The sequence below is a fragment of the Babylonia areolata genome, chromosome 26 (genome assembly GCF_041734735.1).
Source record: "Babylonia areolata isolate BAREFJ2019XMU chromosome 26, ASM4173473v1, whole genome shotgun sequence".
NCBI classification, from domain to species: Eukaryota; Metazoa; Mollusca; class Gastropoda; order Neogastropoda; family Buccinidae; genus Babylonia; species Babylonia areolata.
Window position 1 is genome coordinate 20,339,055 of NC_134901.1, and position 21,282 is coordinate 20,360,336.

General features: G+C 42.8%; 1 protein-coding gene and 1 non-coding gene across 2 annotated transcripts; one reads left to right on the forward strand and one right to left on the reverse strand.

Moving 5' to 3' along the window:
- Positions 1-1,710: 1,710 nt before the first annotated feature.
- LOC143300478 (carboxypeptidase B1-like) lies at positions 1,711-20,806 on the reverse strand. Its single transcript, XM_076614186.1, has 13 exons — positions 20,477-20,806; positions 19,460-19,623; positions 18,912-18,990; positions 16,092-16,222; positions 15,347-15,452; positions 14,197-14,301; positions 13,040-13,150; positions 10,156-10,266; positions 8,918-9,032; positions 7,728-7,933; positions 4,762-4,843; positions 3,489-3,618; positions 1,711-2,338 (listed from the first exon to the last, which is right to left on the reverse strand). Exons 2-13 carry the CDS (start codon positions 19,597-19,599, stop codon positions 1,990-1,992), a joined length of 1,665 nt encoding a protein of 554 aa, XP_076470301.1. The 5' UTR covers positions 19,600-19,623; positions 20,477-20,806; the 3' UTR covers positions 1,711-1,989.
- On the forward strand, positions 11,823-11,940 carry LOC143300877 (5S ribosomal RNA). The gene has a single exon (XR_013057702.1). It is a non-coding gene; the product is annotated as a 5S ribosomal RNA (ribosomal RNA).
- Positions 20,807-21,282: the final 476 nt, after the last annotated feature.

A 21,282-nucleotide genomic window follows, 5' to 3' on the forward strand; every position in this document is an offset into this window, starting at 1 on the left:
CAGAATCAGTAGCAACATACAGTAGCAGTGATACTAAAAAAAAAAAAAAAAAAAAAAAAAAAAAAAAAAAAAAAAAAAAAGCAGCAGCACCACAGCACTTGAAGGAAGTAGATGGTGATGATGATGTTGATGAATGATGACGAAGACAACAACGATCAACAAAACAATAATAAGCAAAAACACAAAAATCCCAACAGCATCTAACACAATAACGCAATAAAAACACCAACAAGCAAATAACATTTACACACACACAAAAACTTCACCGACAAACAATACAACACACTGCTCTCAAAAAACAAACAAACAACAAAAAAAACAAACAAAAAACCCCCAACCCAATAACAACAAAACATTAACGTACAAAAGATTAAAACAGTTATAAAGCAGACACACACTCACAAACTCACAAGTGTATAATTATGAGCAATAGAACCACCACGCCTGTCCTGAGTGCGTTATACTCAAATACCTTTACCCAATCTCTTCTTTCCAACTCTGTCTACCCACAAAAATTGTTTTCGTTTTCTTCTCGCTCATAAACGTTGATTGTTGTTGTTCATAGTGTGTGTGTGTGTGTGTGTGTGTGTATGCGAAGTTCTCCACAACCAATTTATTCCGGGTGTTTTCATGATCTTGAGTAGTTCACTCGAAACAAGACAGACGAATGAAAAGCAGTTTAGCAAATGTAAACTATCCATCGGCTTTATAAAGAACCAATTCTACACGTTTGAATATTTGAATACAAGTCCTCTGCGGAAAGTGTTTGGTCATATTTCGGAGAATATTTAGTGAGGTTCGTTTGCGAGTCATTTGGAAACAGGTATCCGTTATCTACGAATAGGGGATATGATACACGAATGACTAATATCAAGGTGATATAACCAAGCAATCTGGACCACAGTTTGTGGCCTGGAACAGGTGATACGATATATGAATGAGTACTTTCAAAGTGTATCATGATCAAGCTATCTGGGCCAACGTGTATGGTTTGCCTGCAAAGGCAAAGTGCTGAATGTGCTAAGAACACCATGCTTTACATTGAACGTAACGCAAATATCAAACGTTGGCCATAAGAATTTGAATACTGAACGTAAAACACATAATATGAAACTTTGGCAAATAAGAAATTGAATACTGAACGTAACACATACACAATAAACATTGGCAATATCAAATTGAACCCTGAATATAACACACACACACACACACACACACACACACACACACACACACACACACACATCAAACATTCGCATTGTGAAATCAAATATTGAAAATAAAACGCACATAAGGCGTTAGCGAAAAAAAAAAGAAAAGAAAATAGCGAATGTAGAATAGACATTATCAAATGTAGTGAAACAAACAAACAAAAAAGCTCAAGCGAAAACGAAACATTGATAACAGGATATTGCAAATGAAAGTTAAGCACAAATCAACTGTTAAATCCTCAGAAAAAAACCCAAAAAAACCCAACACGTGGTTATCCTTTTCTGACGTGTCATCCTGATTACGAAAGGGTAAGGCAATGAGAGGAGAACTTATTTTAAAAAAATTACAGAAAGGTCTCCTTTGGTTCATGTAATTGTTAATCTTTGAAAGGTTCAATCATTTTTTTTTATTGCTTGTATATATATATATATATATATATATATATATATATATATATTTGTGTGTGTGTGAGTGTGTGTGAGAGTATACATATGTATATGTGTGCCTGTGTATGTATGGGTGAGTGCGCGCGTGTGTGTATGTTCCACGCCACTTTTTGCAATATTTGAATCCTGGAAACCTTTTTGATTGTATTGTTTCTTTCCGTTCCTTTCTACTTCTTAAAAAAAGAAAAAAAAATCTTTTCTGCGTCTCCAGTGATGATTACACAATATTCCACCCTTAAAAGGACTCCTCCGTCCAAGATGCAAAACCACCACCACCACCACCACCACCAGCAACTTTCTCCATCATCCCACACCACCTCCACATCATCATTCACCCCATTGGCCTCCCGTTCCTGTAATTGAGAAGGTTGATGTAGTACTCCATCCACTGCGCCACCGCAGGGTCGTTCAGGTTCAACCGGAAGGTGTGTCCCTCGATCGTCACTTCCGTTAAGCCATCTCCGCCGTGGGTCCTGCCGGCAGTTGCCGCTGCTGTGGAGGTAGAAGAAGTGACGCTGTGGCGGCGACCGTTGTTGTTGGGGTTCGTGGTGCTGGTGCTGGTGGATGTGGGGGTGTGATGGTGGTGGTGGTGGTGGTGGTGATGGGGGTCAGCTTCGTTCAGCCGGTGCCAAATGGTCAAGGCGATGGCCTTGAAGGCTGGCCAGTGGTCCTCCACTACACTGAAACCACACGAAAGTGGACAGCAGTGGCCAAAGTGCTAAGGAAACTAAGCGAGTCGAGTAGCCCACGGGTTTGAGTTCACCCCTCTCCCCATCGAGAGTTTCATAATCTCCCCCCTCCGCTCCCTCTCCAACTCCCACTCCCCCTGCCCCTCCTCCTCCTCCGCTAGACCATCAATCAGTGGTGACCTGTGTCAGTGCTGGTCATTCGGTTGAGAAGATAATCCGAGGGCTGAGGCCCATGTGTGGCAGCACCTGATGAACTGAGCACGTCAATGAACCCATGACAACATTCAGGGTTGTTCCAGGCAAAATTATGCAGAAAAAACGAATACACTTGCTGACAGTAAGGAAAAAAAAAGGATAGAGCTGCATAGTGGCGAAGGATTCTCCTTTTGAAAAGCGGCCTGAATTTCACACAGACTGTTGTGTCGTGAAAACAACTACATTTTTATTTATGACACGATACGATACTATGCAATATGGCTTGGTTGTTTTAAACGCAATGTGATGAAATGCAAACCATTAATATGCGCTGACCACATTTCAACAAAGAACATCACAACCACACCAGTGGTAATAGAAGACAAATGTGAGACAGAGAGAGAGGGGAGAGAGAGAGAAACAGGGACAGAGACTGATATATATATATATATATATATATATATATATATATATATATATCCGAAGAGAGAAAGAGACAGACAGAGACGGGCGCAATAGTCAAGTGGTTAAAGCGTTGGACTGTCAATCTGAGGGTCCCGGGTTCGAATCACGGTGACGGCGCCTGGTGGGTGAAGGGTGGAGATTTTTACGATCTTCCAGGTCAACATATGTGCAGACCTGCTAGTGCCTGAACCCCCTTCGTGTGTATATGCAAGCAGAAGATCAAATACGCACGTTAAAGATCCCGTAATCCATGTCAGCGTTCGGTGGGTTATGGAAACAAGAACATACCCAGCATGTACACCCCCGAAAACGGAGTATGGCTGCCTACATGGCGGGGTAAAAACGGTCATACACGTAAAAGCCCACGAGTGAACGTGGGAGTTGCAGCCCACGAACGCAGAAGAAGAAGAAGAAGAAGAAGAAGAAGAAGAAAAAGACAGACACACACACACACACACACACACACACACAGAGAGCTCACGTGGCGATTTGTCGTGGAGGAAGCAGGAAACCATAGTGGCTGGCATCTGAGGGAGACAACTCTATGGTAAAAGCATACTTCACACCCGCCCCTCCCCGCGCAAAGTCGTCAGAAGCTCCAGCCGCTGCATCTACAAATAGAATAGACGGAACAGAACAGAATAGAATATAACAGAATAGAGCAGAACAGAATTTAAAAAAAAATTAACAGTATAGAACAAGAACAGAACATAATGGAACAAAAAAGAACAGAATAGAATATAACAAAACAGAATGGAAGAGAATAGAACACAATAGAAGAGAATAGAACATAACAGAATACGACACAACATAATGGAACCAAAAAAAAAAAAAGAACAAAAAAAAAAGAACAAAAAAGAAAAAAGAAAAAACAACAACAACAGAATAGAATATAACAAAACAGAATAAAAGAGAATAGAATAGAAGAGAATAGAACAGAACAGAATAAAATACAACAGAACAGAATGCACACACATGCACATACAGCTACAAATCCGTAATCACATATACACACATACACACAACCACACATACACACACACACACACACACACATGCATATACGTGCGTGCGCATGCACGCACACACACACACACACACACACACACACACAGAGAAAGCGCACACAGTGCACACACCCAGGGCACTTTTCCTACACAAAGATCATTATTCCACCATCATCTTCACAACCACCACCCTCCCCACCTTTTTTCACATTCTAATATCACTCTTTGTGACAGGATATAAAATCGACTAACAACACACACACACCACCTACACGCACACACAAACACACATCACCACCCCAACACACACACACACCACCGTCCCTACACACACACACACATATTACCACCCCAACACACACACACACACACTACCATCCCTACACACACACACACACATCACCACATCTACACACACACACACATCACCACCCCTACACACACACACATACACCACCACCACCACGATCACCACCATCCCTGCACTATCCCTACACCATCCACACACGCTACCATCCCTACACACACACTCACCCCACCACCCCTACACACACACACATCTCCACTCCAACACACACACACACACACACGCGCGCGCGCGCGCAACCCCACCCCTCACACACACACACACACAAACACATATCTCCATCCCTACACACACACACACACACACACACACACACACACACACACACACCATTCCCCCCACCCTGCCCACCCACAACAACAACAACAAAACCCACTTACAGAGCACTTGAGACGAGGACCCAGTCTGATACCACCTGTTTCTCTGCAGCATCACATCAGCAAACTGATTGGCTATCTCTCTCTGCAACACAGTCGTAGCCTGCATCTTATTTCATTGAATAAGATAATGCATTCTACGATGTTTGGAACCCTTCATTATGATGTAGCATTGCTGGCGTGCTGTGTTGTTTGTCAGTATGTACTGATTGACGTACACATGTGTGAGGAGAGGGGTGTAATTGAGTGTGTGAATGAATGAATGATTATGGATACTTAATAATATATATATATATATATATATATTAATAATATATATATATATACTGGTCTCCCGTCGGACCGACGGACAAGTAGGCAGGCAGGCTTATCTGTCGGTGTGTGTCCTCATATGGGAGAAGAGGCCGATTCTGGATGCACAGCACTTCCCACAGGTGTTGCAAGGGAAAACGTCTCCAGAAGTTGAGCCCTGCTTCCTTCACTCACGCTTGGCCAGCGTTCCGTTTTCAAACGTCTTTATGCTACTAGAGCACAGCATCCTCCAGCAAGAGCGGTCAAGGGCATCAGTTTCCCAGGAAGCGATTTCTATGTCACAGGCTTTGAGGTTTGTGTTCAATGTGTCCTTGAAGCGCTTGCAGGGTCTTCCAAGTTCGCGGTGGCCTTCCTTCGGCTGGCCATACAAGAGCATCTTCGGGATCCTGCTGTCTGTCATGAGGACAACGTGTCCTGTCCAGCGTAGGTGGCACTGGGTCAGCAGGCTTTCGATGCTGGGCAGGCCGCTCCTCTCTAGGACCTGGATACTTAGCGCTTATCCTCGGTCGGTAGACCAAGCTCTAAGCGCTTTACAAACTCTGGGTCATTTGCACAACAGGCTGCCACTGGGTACTCATCTTTCGTTTCCTGTGCCATTCAGTTAGATTTCAGATACACATACGCACTCAGACACGTAAGATTTTACGTGTGTGACCGTTTTGTTTATTTATCCCGCCATGTTGGCAGCCATACTCCGTTTTCGGTGGTGTACATGCTGGGTATGTTCTGGTTTCCGTAACCCGCCGAACGCCGACATGGATCACAGGATCTTTAACGTGCGTGCGTATACACACGAAAGGGGTTCAAGCACATGCAGGTCTGTACATACGTTGACACTTGGAGATCGGAAAATTCTCCATGCTTTACCCACTAGGCGCCGTTACCGAGATTCGAACCCCGGACCCTCAGATTAAATGTCCAACGCTTTAACCACTCGGCTATTTCGCTCCTCAGCTATTGTGCCCGTATGTGCATGTAGATGGATGATTTTGTATGCAGTGGGGAGGTGAATGTTGGCTTATCTTGTGTTTCAGTGTCTATGACATGTTGGTTTTTTTTTTGCTCAGTCAACACTAGATTTTACTACTTTAATTTTTGTGTTGCTTGTTTTCATGGAAATTCTTGCTCTGAATGCGGTTATGCTTTAATATATGTGATGTTGTGTGTACTGGAGTCAAACGACAAATATCTATGAATTTACAGACAACAAAGCTATATCTTTTTAAATATATGTTTTTCCCATAAAAAAATATTTGTTGAACAGTTTTGTAATCAGAGCGTCAATTTGTTAATCTATCATGTTTTTTCTTTAAGAGGAATTATATATATGTATATATATATATATATATATATATATATATACTTTTTTTTTCATACTGAAGGCAGAAAATATATCTAATAACGTCTTGCAGGATGAGTATGGAAAGAGAACTGCACGTGTATTGACAGAAAAAAGAAAGAAAAGGCGGATGAATTTTCTCCCTTTTTTTCTGCAATTATTCAATTTTGCTGTGTATGTGCGTCCATGTGTGTGTGTGTGTGTGTGTGTGTGTGTGGGTGTGGGTGTGGGTGTGCGTGTGAGTATGGTCAGTCGGAGCACTTTATGGAGACAATCAAAAATATAATTAGCAAGGAGAAGCAACCTGCTTCAAACTCAGATCATCAGCCTACATTTATATTCTGTTTGTCATACAAATCCACAAATGTTTAACTTTGGCCTCTCAAATTCAAAATATACATTCATAAGAAATCATCTGGAGACGTACATACTTACCGCCTGGTGTCTGAATAAAAGAATAGCGAAACGACTCATTGAAAATCAGCAAGATAAAACACTGAAAAAAAAGAAGAAGAAAAGAATAGAACGTAATATGCAATATTGTTTTAATTCATACTTGCTGCAAAATTGTTTACTTTGTGATTGCTCGCTGTGGGATAACATCACTCGAATGAAAAATAGTTGTGTTACACTGAGAATTCTAAACGTGACACTGAAAATTAGCTGTATCGTACATTGACTGAAAGCAATATGACACAGAACATATTCAATATCACGCATGACATATTCGCAATAAAAGCAATAATGTAACATGTTATAGTAACGAGCAATAAAACTAAGAGTACAAAAACAGCAATACAACACACAGAATGTTAGCAATGTGACACATGAAAAAAACTAACACTATGAAACACTGAACATCAGCAATATTACACATAAAAGATAATAATATGACGACCATCCTGGAGGCGTGGGTTCGAACCTGCTGAGGACCAGGAAAAAAAGGCGGCAATACAAGGGCAGCCAGCAGTCATGACCTGGGTGCGGCCCAGCCCCCTTTAGAGTGTAAGGAGTCAAGGGCCGAAACACCTGACTGAAGGGGGCTTCTTCACTGAAGACCTTCTACTGTCCAGCTCTCCCTAGAGTTTCTTATCACTCACACTGCAGATTAGCAATATGACATGAAACTTTTTTTCTTTTCAGCAATATGACACACTGAACATTAACAACACCACACACACATACACACACACATACAAACACCAAAAAAACAACAACAACACAAAAAAACAAAACAACCCTCAACAACAACAAAAGCACTCAGCACTGAGACACATCACTCTTGATGAAGGCCTCACACCATTTCTCTCTGTCTTACCAAGTCGGCCTCATCCTCTAAGACCGCTCTGGAATCGTAGCCCCAGGGATACAGGAAGAACTGCCCGAAAGAGTGAAGCGACAGGAACAGCGCGATGCGGGTGCGCAGTCGCAACAGCAGCGACCTCACGTTACGTGTTTCCGGTTCCGAAAACCCTTGAGGACCGGAGAAATTGTCGTCACAGGGATTGGAACTGCCTCCTTTGTCTGGATAAACCAGAAAGTTATTCCAGTTAACAATGTAAGGAAACTTGAACTCGCACATGGAAGAAGGTGGAGGGTGGAGATGATGTGTGTGTGTGGGGGTGGGGTGGGATGGTTGTGGGTGGGCGGTTGGAGGGGGGGGGGGCGATTGGGAGTCACTGATAAACATATTACTTTGTTAAGGACGATAACATGTACAAAATAATCCGTACATAACCCCTGCTTGCCTAACTAGTCTGTATTACAAACAAACTCAATGCAGGATGCATACCTGTACAAATAATTCCTACATAACCCCTGTTTTGCCCAAATTTAGTCTGTATTACAAACAAACTGAATGTAACATGCATACCTGTACACATAACCCATACATAACCCCTGCTTGCCTAAATTTAGTCTGTATTACAAACAAACTGACTGCAACATGCATACCTGTACACATCACCCATACATAACCCCTGCTTGCCTAAATTTAGCCTGTATTACAAACAAACTGAATGCAGCATGCATACCTGTACACATCACTCGTACATAACCCCTGCTTGCCTAAATTTAGTCTGTATTACAAACTGAATGCAACATGCATACCTGTACACATCACCCATACATAACCCCTGCTTGCCTAAATTTAGTCTGTATTACAAACGAACTGAATGCAGCATGCATACCTGTACACATCACACGTACATAACCCCTGCTTGCCTAAATTTAGTCTGTATTACAAACAAACTGAATGCAACATGCATACCTGTACACATCACCTGTTCATAACCCCTGCTTGCCTAAATTTAGTCTGTATTACAAACAAACTGATTGCAACATGCATACCTGTACACATAACCCGTACATAACCCCTGCTTGCCTAAATTTAGTCTGTATTACAAACGAACTGAATGCAACATGCATACCTGTACACATCACCCGTACATAATCCCTGGCTTGCCTAACTAGTCTGTATTACAAACAAACTGAACACAACATGCATACCAGCAGTGTCCGTCCATTCAAAGCCGAAGTTCCTGTTACCGTCCACACCGTAACAGTGCACATGACCGAAAGCGTACAGCGTTGTGCGTGTTTTCCGCCACAGTCGTGTCGTTATCTGCAGCACAGCATAGCATAGCATAGCATAGCATAGCATAGCATAGCATAGCACAGAATGATAAGAAGAAGAATAAGAATAATGTTGAAGAAGAAGAAGAAGAAGAAGAAGAAGAAGAAGAAGAAGAAGAAGAAGAAGAAGAAGAAGAAGAAGAAAACCATTATCCTGAATAATTACCATTTTTATCATAATGTGCATTCATACAGCCCTTACCTTGTGGTTTAAACGCAATTAACAACACAAGTGATATGAATGAGACACAGGAATAAAAAAAAAAACAACAACAACCCAAAAACATGTTAAGACAAAAACTCGCAAAATTCACCATTCTGAAAACAGCCTAACATCACTCACAACTCACAGACCTCTCCAACCTTACCCCACAGCATAAAATAGTACACAATATAATAGGAGTGCAAAGACTGGGGCAGCATGTGACAAACATGTGTTAGGATATAGATCCTATTCTATGCAACATGTCAAAGTCTTATCGTTTTATCGTTGTCCAATTTACTTATCTATATGTAAACAATGTAGGTTGTTGTTTTTTTTTCATTGTACATATAAAATGAAGAAAAATAAAACAACAGCTCCAGTTGCAAAAGTTACATTAAGTGTAGGTTTATGTTATCGCGGAATGTCGTGCAAGAAACACTTGCATTCAAACAGCAACAACCTTTATTACCATAATATCACAATACATTTAGCCTAATCTTTATCATGATTTATTCATCATGTTATAATCATTGTGTGCTAGCAAAAGAGGGTATTCTGCAGCTGTTTCAGGATGGATAAATTCGGAAACGCTTTCAATATAGCTGATACAGGATACAAAATTAATCATCTATAGTGTTAGATTCAGTTTATATATTGTATCATTATATGGCGCCCATTAAAACAAAAATCATTCTACAATAACGCATCTGCTAGTTAAATCGTATCACATCGATGAAAAAAACCCAACAACCACAACAACAACAAAACAAAACAAAACAAAAAAACAAAACAAAACAAACAAAAAAACAACAACAACAACAACAAAAAACCCAACCCCCCACACCCCCCACCCCCCAAAATACGAAAAAACATGGTTATACTTAACTGATTGAAAAAAACATCTTACATTTTTCTGACTGAAGATGTAGCCATCAGGATTGGTGACAGGGATGATGACCCAGTCAAATTTCTCCAGCAGTTGTTCAATGTCAGGATCGTTGTCTGGGTTGAAGGCCAGCTGAAACAATGCATGCGTTTAGTGTGTGTGTGTGTGTGTGTGTGTGTGTGTGTGTGTGTGTGTGTGTGTGAATTATTTTCTGCTGGCAGATGGGTTCTGTTATGACTTAGTAAATTCACCAGAATTTCCAATGTTATTTAGGACACCTTTATGCAGGGTTTAAGGAATGTTAACACATATTTTACCTCAATAGATGCAAACATTATGATAAACCTAGTTGTGTTCTTGATTATGTCGTTCCTTGAAATTTTCCACACCTCAAATGGAGCCAAACTTTAATTAATCTTGAAATTTTGACAGTTGTTGTGATTTGACACAGGAGTAATTTATTATCATTATTAGTTATTATTATTATTATTTTTTTTTTTTTTTTTTTTTTTGCTGCCCCATCATCTGCACCGTTTCAGTGGCATTACTCCCACGCCGCTCACTTAGATTCCCCCCATACACGGCCACACCCGGATTCGTCCGTCACAGTTCCAGCGTCGGCAGTCCGCAGGGAACCATCGATATTAGGTCGCCAGGAGGCCACACACCAGAGGAGACCCTGCACTGCTGCTGAGTCACTTCGGTGGTGTTAAGTAGGTGCCTGTTCTGATTCAACGAACTTAGGACACCACCTACTAAGCCCCCTACTAACGACAATAATGGCTTAGTCGCGGAGCCAGACTGTGACATGGGAGTAATAGTTACGCCCCTCTTCGCGTTCACTGTAAACTTCTTGGAAAAAAAAAGGTTATTGCAAATGTTATTTCTTGACGCAAATGTCTTTTCTTCCACGCAATCATCATAATAATTGCTATCATCCTCAACATCTTTATCGGCATCATTGTGTCATCAACATCATCGTCGTCATATTCAACAAGACAATCTTCAATGCAGGCTTGCAAGTGTCGCGTCTTTTTTTCTTTTCTTTTTTTTCTCCTTCTTTCTTCATTTTCTTCAGTTCTCATTAAAATAACCCTCCAAAACACAGTCGAAAACGACCGAAAAAATGGGTTACAACATCTACTAATGGTAACATTGTTTCATCAATGCACGAAAATTGCCGGTAAAATAGGTCTAAGAATTTAGGACTTGCATATCATTTCAGTGGTTTCACACCCACACAGCCCAACCCAAGACTTTCCAATCATCATTTTGGTGTGTTTTTTTCTAAGGAAGTTGGTTTGAAACATACCAGGAGGAACCTAAGAAACAATATAAACTGGAAAAATATGCACATTGTTTAGGATTAAGACTAAATAACTTTGAAAGGAAGTGGATTAATTATTTGTCATTGGTCGAATGACCTAAACAAAAACAAATGTGTGTGTGTGTGTGTGTGTGTGTGTGTGTGTGTGTGTGTGTGTGTGTGTGTATGTGTACATGCATGTGCATGCACATATATGTGTGTATGTGTATGTGTGTATATATACATGCAACCAATTATAAGTGTACATGTGCGTATGTATATGTATGTTTGTGACAGTTATTTATTCATGAGTCATGGACTCATGACACTGTGCATGTATTGAAAGTATATTGAAATGCCTTTTTCTTTTTGTATCATCCAAGCCAACGGCCATACCACGTTGAAAACACCGGTTCTCGTCCGATCACCGAAGTTAAGCAACGTCGGGCCCGGTTTGTACTTGGATGGTGACCGCCTGGGAACACCGGGTGCTGTTGGCAACCTTTTCTGCCCAACACTCGGCTTATATCACAGATTGACATAAGTTTACATTTGGGCCAACAGCAAAGTGAGAGCTGTATTATCAATGGTTTCTCCAGTCAATGGGAAACCATTTACAGCTTAGTCTTTTTGTGAAGGACTATGACTCCCAGACTAGGAGGCAAAATTGCACTGGCTCTTAGTGCTGCAGCCTTGTGGGCTAGTTGGCCTTTGGGAACCATCCCAACGCCGACTGTCCTAAAACCTTCTTGGCCGAGAGAGTGGGGATGTATTTGGGCAAGACACTCTCCACTATAATCAAATTCTAGCCCAAATAGTCGGAACAGCAGTTGCCTCCTCTGCCGTTCTGATGGTCATAGTCGGACACGACTGACTATCATATATATATATATATATATATATATATATATATATATATATATATATATATATATATATATATATATATATCATCCTCCAACCAAAAATGTGCTCTTTTCTTCCTCTCTATGTGTCACGTCTTGTTTTCTTTTCTTTTTTTTCTCCTTCTTTCTTCATTTTCTTCAGTTCTCATTAATATTATAAGTTCAATATTTCTCTCTTCTTTTTGTTTGTGTGTTGTTAGTGTTGTTTTTGTTTTCTATACAAATTGTTATGATTTGAAAAAGTATTTGTCTGTTTATGATATTAAAAAAAAGTTGGTTTGAAACTATTGAAGTATACATATAATAAGTTCAAGCTTTTGATTGCTTGTCAAGAAACTATCTTCTGTTATTGTTGCAGTGTGCACATGTCAAATGATCGGTATAAGGACAGGCCCGGTGCTTCCTTTTTTATTTGAGGAAGTGTCTGGGTTTTATTCCAATGTACCTTTTATTTACCTGTGTGCCAGCTGAATCGGTAGTTTCAAGCAGCATTGACTTGAAGTTGTGTCCCTTATGAACGGAGAGAGTTACCACTCTTTACAATTTGTTGATTATTTCTTCCACAGATTTGCATTCATGCATATCGAGGAAAACCCCACAAAAATCGTGGTGTGGATATATATATATATATATATATATATATATATATATATATATATATATATATATATATAACCACACGCGCAGCCCTGACCTTGTAGATGATGTTGAGAGCCATGGCTGGAGCGATCCACTCCCGCGCGTGCATGCCCGCCTCAATGACGACAACTCTCTTGTTGACGTCACGGGACTGCTTCTGACGTACCTGTCGCGCATGGTCGTTCACAGTCAGAAATTAAAAAAAAAAAAATCTTATAGGCAGCCACAAAATACAAAACAGTTGTCTGAAGGAGAAAACATGTACCCTAGAAAAATGTGTCATCATGGCATGCCTGTCTGTCTGTCTGTCTCTGTGTGTGTGTGTGTGCAGGGGTGGAGCGGGTGTAGGTGGTGGATTGTCGTCAGTGATCACAATTTTTGGAGAGACCTTAAACAAAAGAACGAACGAACGAATGAACAAGCACACATGCAAACACACACACACACACGCAAACACACACATACACGCGCGCGCGCGCGCGCAAACACACACACACGCGCAAACACACACACCAAAAATCCCACCACCACCCCAACCCCAAATTCACCCCCGTCACTTCCCAGTCACCCTTCTTCCCCTCACTCCCCATCCTAACCCCCTCCCCCTTTTAATAATAATAATAATAATAATATAGCGCTGAATCTTGTGCAGAGACAAATCAAAGCGCTTTCACACACCAGTCATTCACACGCATGCACAACTCTAAAACTGAAGAAACTGAAGACAAGGAAGGGGCAGGGAAGGGGAGGCTATTTTGGGAAGAGGTGGGTTTTAAGGCCAGACTTGAAAGACCTAAGTGCGGAGACCCAACGCAGCGAAAGAGGAAGTTCATTCCAAATGCAAGGTCCAGAGACAGAGAAAGAACGGCGTCCAACAGTGGAGTGTTTGAATCTGGGTATGCGTAAACATAGTTGATCCGAAGCCGATCGTAGAGAGCGAGATGGAGTGGAGGTGAAGGCAGCCACAAAGATAGGGAGGGTCAGATTTGTAAATACATTTATAACATAGAGTGCTGATCTTATACTTTATTCTGTGTGAAGAGGGAGCCAATGGAGATGTTGCAAAAGAGGAGTGATGTGCTCAGATCTTTTCTTTCTGAGGACGAGTCGGGCAGCAGAGTTTTGTATGCGCTGAAGGGACTAAATGGATGAAGCAGGCAAACCAGAGAATAGAAGTGGGGGAAAAAAAAGGAAGTCTGACTGAACACTCACAGTGACGTAAGGTGTCGCACGTCTCTTGAACGTTCTCCCCAGGTTGGACACGATGACGTCAGCATGGGTAGCGTTAAACCGTGTGTAACGCAGAAACTGCCGAATCTGTTCCAAAGTTGTAAACGCAAGGGGAAGTTGATCGATCATTATGTGTCTCGAGAAGGAACCACTTTGATGATGACAAAGACGCATCATAACGTTCACCAGTATCTAAGCCCCCCCATCCCCACACCCCCAACCCTTGGAAGCCCATTTTGATGAAAAGAGATGCATCATTAACATCATCAGTATCTAAGCCCCCCCCCCACCCCCCCCACACACACACCCCACCCCACCCCCGATCCTTGGAAGCCCATTTTGATGAAAAAAGATGCATCATTAACATCATCAGTATCTAAGCCCCCCACCCCCACACCCCCGATCCTTGGAAGCCCATTTTGATGAAAAACGACACATCATTATCATCATCAGTATCTAAGCCCCAGTATCTAATTCATCAGTATCTAATTCCCCCCTTGCAATTCCGTTTTAATGAAAAAAGACGCATCATTAACATCACCAGTATCTATTTCCCCCCTTGCAAACCCATTTTAATGAAAAAAGACACATCATTAACATAACCAGTATCTATTTCCCCCCTTGCAAACCAATTTTATCGACAAAGACGCATCATTAACATAACCAGTATCTATTTCCCCCCTTGCAAACCAATTTTATCGACAAAGACGCATCATTAACATAACCAGTATCTATTTCCCCCCTTGCAAACCCATTTTATCGACAAAGACGCATCATTAACATTACCAGTATATAAGTCCCCCATTGCAAACCCATTTTAATGGAAAAAAGACACATAATTAACTTCACCAATATCTGAAGAAGAAGACAATATTACCCAAATTAGGCTCCTGGTGCCAGTTGCATTGCTTGGTTCTAACTTTTTGACAGTTACACGTGACTAAATGCCTACGTTGACCGAACTACGCCATTGGTCAGTTCCATACTACACACAGTTAGTAGCGGGTTAGGTTACGACCATACCAGGCTCTTCCGTCTGAGCAATGCAACTGGCTCCTGGCATGTTTCCTTTATTGATTAAAATTGTGCGTTCTGTTCAGAAATAAAAATCATACAGAGCGAAAATGTCCACCTGTCGGAAACGAAGGTAGCGCTGTGCCACAATGTGGGGAGATATATGCGCTGAGCGACGTTGACGGTGACCGGGATCAAGGTGGTCCATGCTGCTTTCCAGAAGTCTGTTCACGACAGGAAAAAATAAGAGCTCCCAGTGATGATGATCATGACTTTTGATCATGGTGATAATGGTGATGATAGTAGTTGTAGCAGAAATGGTAGCAGCAGCAGCAGCAGCAACAGTAGTAGAAACAGTAGTAGTAGTAGCAGCAGCAGTAATAGCAGTAGTATCATTTATCATTATTATCATTATTCGTAGTAGAATAAGTAGTAGTAGTAGTAGCAGCGGCAGCATCCAGCAGTTGCAGTAGTAGAAGCAGCAGCAGCAGCAGTAGTAGCGGTAATAGTAATATTATTATTATTGTTTATTATTATCATCATTATCATTATGTTTATTAGCAGTCGTCGTCGTCGTCGTCATAGTAGTAGTAGTAGTAATAGTAGTAGTAGTAGTAGTAGTAGTAGCAGCAACAGCAGAGGCAGCAGCAGTTGTACGGTAGTAGTAGTAGCAGCAGCAGCAGTAGTAGTAGTAGCAGCAGCAGCAGCAGTACTTGTACGGTAGTAGTATTAGTAGTAGCAGCAGTAGCAGTAGTAGTAGTAGCAGCAACAACAGTAGCAGTAGCAGCAGCAGCAGTAGCAGTAGTAGTACCTATCCGTCATCCCCACCTCTCCTCCTTCCGCCACATTCTGATCTGACCCACCTTTGCACATCAGCCACTCTGACGTCGTATGACGCGCCCCTGCCCATCGCGAATCCAATGACGTCATCTATCAGCTGCGGAGCTACCATGACGTCAACCGTCCCATTTATAGGACCACGCCACACGTCCAGCTACAACAGACAGATGCAAATCACGCACAGACACCCAGCATGATGCCAGCATTCTTGGTGTCAGTGTTAAGGTGGTTTGATTTTGCTTGGTTATGTTGGTGTTCAGTGAAAGACATGAACTTGTTTTATATTAGATGTTCACGCACACACACACACACACACAGACACACACACACACACACACACACACACACACACACACACACACACACACACACATTTATGTATTGATGGTAAAACATAGTACATGCCCTTCGGTCTCAGTATTTGTATCTCCCCAGGGAGAGCGCGTCGCTACACTACAGCGCCACCCCCCTTCTTTTAAATATTTTTTCCTGCGTGCAGTTTTACTGGGGGGGGGGGGGGGGGATTTCGGCGTCTGAGCCTGTGATTCGAACCAGCGCGCTCTGATTCTCTCGCTTCCTAGGCGGACGCGTCACCTCTAGGCCATCACTCCACTGGACGATGCAGCTAATGCTCTTGGTGACGTTTCTGGCGTAGCGTGTTTTGCGGCTTGATTGGCCTGTTCGTGAACCACAGTCTCTCTCCCACACTTCGGGCAGACGAAGTTTGATGCTGGTGTGCCTGTCAGACTCTGGTGGGCCTACCTTCTTTGACGTTTCGCCTCTGTCTTGTGGGCAAGTGGCTCTTCAAACCCGGAAGAAGCCTTTTGTGCACTGTTTGCCTTCAGTATGATCGTTCAAGAGGATACAGCTTCTCCACGTGTCTGGGTTGATTGACGCCCAGGGTCTTCAAGTCTCTTTCACTGACATCTTTGTAGCGATGTAGTGATGGCCTAGAGGTAACGCGTCCGCCTAGGAAGCGAGAGAATCTGAGCACACTGGTTCGAATCACGGCTCAGCCGCCGATACTTTCTCCCCCTCCACTAGACCTTGAGTGGTGGTCAGGACGCTAGTCATTCGGATGAGACGATAAACCGAGGTCCCGTGTGCAGCATGCACTTAGCGCACATAAAAAAAACCCACGGCAACAAAAGGGTTGTTCTTGGCAAAATTCTGTAGAAAAATCCACTTCGACAAGAAAAACAAATAAAACTGCACGCAGGAAAAAAATACAAAAAAAAGTACAGAAAAAGAAAAAAAAAGAGGGTGGAGCTGTAGTGTAGTGACGCGCTCTCCCTTGGCAGAGCAGCCCGAATTTCACACAGAGAAATCTGTTATGATAAAAAGAAATACAAACACAAATGTCGGGGTCCTGTATGCGGAGCGCTTTTCCCGAGGCAGCTCTCCGTACACCGAAGAGGTTTCTGGTTATCCGCCGGACCGTCGTGTCCGAGCCAGCGCATGCGTCTTTGCTTCAGGAGCGTGTACATGTTGGGATATCCCAGTCCTCTCGAGCACTGACAGTGTAATGGGAGACTTTGTCCTGCCAAGGGACGTTCAGTATGCTTAGGAAGGCAGCGCACATGGAAGGCGTTGAGCTTTCCTTCCTGTTTGGCACGCAGTGTCTTACGTTTCACTGCTGTACATGAGGGTTTTCTCCGGACCCCGAACTTTACAGACCTGGGCATTGGTGTGCTCTGTGAGCTCACTGTTATTCCACACTCTCTTTGTCAGTTTCGACACGGTGGTAGCGGCTTTGCCAATACGTTTGCTTGGCCCGGAATCAAGAGTCTCAGATCGTTGACCCTGCCAGGTACACATAGTCGTTGACAACTTCCAGTTCATGATCAGAGATTCAGATGGTGGGTGTTGAACAGTCCACGTCTTCCAGTTCATGACCAGAGATTCAGATGGCGGGTGTTGAACTGTCCACGTCTTCCAGTTCATGATCAGAGATTCAGATGGTGGGTGTTGAACAGTCCACGTCTTCCAGTTCATGATCAGAGATTCAGATGGTGGGTGTTGAACAGTCCACGTCTTCCAGTTCATGATCAGAGATTCAGATGGTGGGTGTTGAACAGTCCACGTCTTCCAGTTCATGATCAGAGATTCAGATGGTGGGTGTTGAACAGTCCACATCTTCCATTTCATGACCAGAGATTCAGATGGTAGGTGTTGAACAGTCCACGTCTTCCAGTTCATGATCAGATTCAGATGGTGGGTGTTGAACAGTCCACGACCACGCCTGTGGGTTCCCATGACCTGTGTTTTCTTGAGACTGATGGTGAGTCCTACGTGACGACAAGCCTCGCTGAAGCACTTCGAGACTGAGCTGCTGAAGGTTTTCGCCAGATGAGTGGGTGGAGATTGCTGCGTCACCTGCTTTTTAAAGAGGAAGACACGCAGGCATTTCATCTGAACTTTTGATCTCTATCTGACCTGGTGTGACTGAAGTTAAATGCCCTCTGTGGAAGACCTACAACTATAGCAACAACAACAGCAATAACACTGAACAACAACAACAACGACGGTGATGATGATGATGATGATGATGATGATGACGATGACGATGACGATGATGATGATGGTGGTGATGATGATGACGATGATGATGATGATGATGATGATGATGATCAACAACAAAAACAACAACAACAACGACGACAAAGACGGCGATGATGATGATGATGATGATGATGATGATGATGATGATGACGATGACGATGATGATGATGATGATGACAACGACGACGATGACGATGACGATGATGATGACGATGATATTATGAACAACAACATCAACAACAAAATCAACATCAACAAAAACACAAGCGATCTCTGCCCACCGGATACTTGGTGGTGAGTTCTTGCAGATGTATGGTGGCATCGCGCTGATTGTGGAACTGAATCTGCAGTACTTGGTAACTGGAAGCAAAAATGTCACACACACACACACACACACACACACATACATACACATACACATAAACTCACAGACACACATACACGGGACACGCATTTATGGACACGCACGCGCGCACGTACGTACAAACACACACACACACACACACACACACACACGGCGTAGTTCAACTAGAAAACAGTCGCCGATGTTTTGTCATACAGTGTTGTTTAACTACACAAAATGTCAAAGACTAGTTAATCAGTGGAAATACACACACACACACACACACACACACACACACACACACACACACAACCGAAACACCAGTTTATTACACACTCACATCATTTACACACACTGATGAGCCAAATCAGCACGGTCTCAATGTTCGTTCATGGATTTAAAAAATTCGGATACACGGACATTGGACGAAACTGGCCACAGACGAACGGAGACAGACTGAGAATCAACACTGATTTACCCACTTACCCACCATACTGCCCGCTTGGGGAGGAAGACGAAGACGAAGACGAAGAAGCAGCTCTCTCATCTATCGCCGGAAGTGATGTAATACTCATTGACAGGGTCGCAGATACTACTGCTAAGAAATGGACGAACAGCTTTTCCATTATGCCTCAATGGGTTCTTGTCACCTAGAAGAAAGAGAGACAATACTCAGTGACAATGCTACATTATTTATTTTCGCTATAGTTTATAGTAAGCGATAATGCTGTAGTTCCTCCCCCCCCCCCGGCCTCCACCCTCCCCACGCGGCGGCCCAGCCATTCTTTGATAGGAGTTCTACTACACTACAAAATGCATGGTAAAATCAAAATCATGCTTTACGAAAAACAAACCCAAGCAAGTACTTCAGTAGTACAAGGACACTGCAATTTCAAGAACGAAAAAGAACGCAACCGAGAAAGCATTGAGAAACACTTCTTGAATGTGACTGACACTCTGAGAAACAGACTGGATGCCTGGAGAGACTTGGAGTAAGTGACAGAAGAAAATGGTTGAGATTCATACTGAGTAATAATACCACAAAATAAAAACAACAACACAAAGCCAAAATACACACACACACACACACACACACACACACACACACACACACACACACACACACACACACACAGAATAATCTTTACTTTCATTGTAGTACATTGATACACAGCGGGAGCGAATATACATGCAACAAGAACACGCATGCAACACACACACACACACACACACACACACACACACACACACACACACACACACACACACACACACACACACACACACACACACACACAGAGTATTTCGCTCTCCACCCCCCACCTCCCGCCCCACCCCCTGAACACACAGACACACTCACTCATTCTACTGACCGGCCGTCATTTTCAAGCTGTTACACCGCAATGCAAAACAACAACAACAACTGAAACAACACATACATTAGTATACAATCACTCACGTATTATCAAGCAACCAACGCAAAGCAACCACAGACTTACTTACCAAGCCTTTTCGCCAGTCTTGAAACTGCAGTATAGTTAGTATACCACCAAACACTCGCCGAGCTAAACCACTGAACACTAGACCACATACACCACACCACACAAACACACCCTTGTCATGAAACGATCAACTTCAGACAAGAATGAATGAACAAAGCCCGTTGTTGTTGTTGTTGTTGTTGTTGTTCTTGCAGGGCTGTCTGTCTGTCTGTCTGTCTCTATCTCACTCACACTCACAAACCCTTGCTAAGTGTGGAGTGCAGGGCGAGAGACGAGAGGCAAGCACTGTTGCGAAGTTCAACCTCTTCCTTTCCTCGGACTGGCACAGAAGCGAAAAGATCAGCAGATATGAAAGGATTGGTGGTGGTGGTCTGGAACTCTAAGTGTTTACCTCCCCCCCCCCCTACCTCCTAACCCTCCACCGCCACCTCGTCTCCTCTCCACTCCCCCACCCTCACCTCCCCCCTCCCTGCTTCCTGTTCACCATGCTGGCTGCTGTGTTTTGCTGTTGATGAAAAGATGGAAGAGACTCTCTGATACTGTACGTGTATAGAGTTCACAAAAAGTTAAGGACTACTACTTCATCAAATACAGGCATGTTAAAAAAAAAAAAAAAAAAAAAAAAAAAAAAAAGAGTCGAGAGTTGGGACATATAGTTTACACAGGCAGCGTAATTATGGACCCACCGCTGGCTGCTAACGGAATACACCACTGAGCGGCAAATACTTTAACAAAATGTCTTCAATCACCGATATGTGTGACGGGACATTAAACAAAATTCCTCCTCCTCCCTGTTTCAGGTACCCT

Coding starts and splice junctions, on each gene's coding strand:
- LOC143300478 (XM_076614186.1), bottom strand. CDS start 19,599: ATGGAAAAGCTGTTCGTCCATTTCTTAGCAGTAGTATCTGCGACCCTG. Junction 10,267..13,039: donor CTCTCAACATCATCTACAAG/GTCAGGGCTGCG, acceptor GCATTGTTTCAG/CTGGCCTTCAACCCAGACAA. Junction 9,033..10,155: donor ACATCTTCAGTCAGAAAAAT/GTAAGATGTTTT, acceptor GCTGTGCTGCAG/ATAACGACACGACTGTGGCG.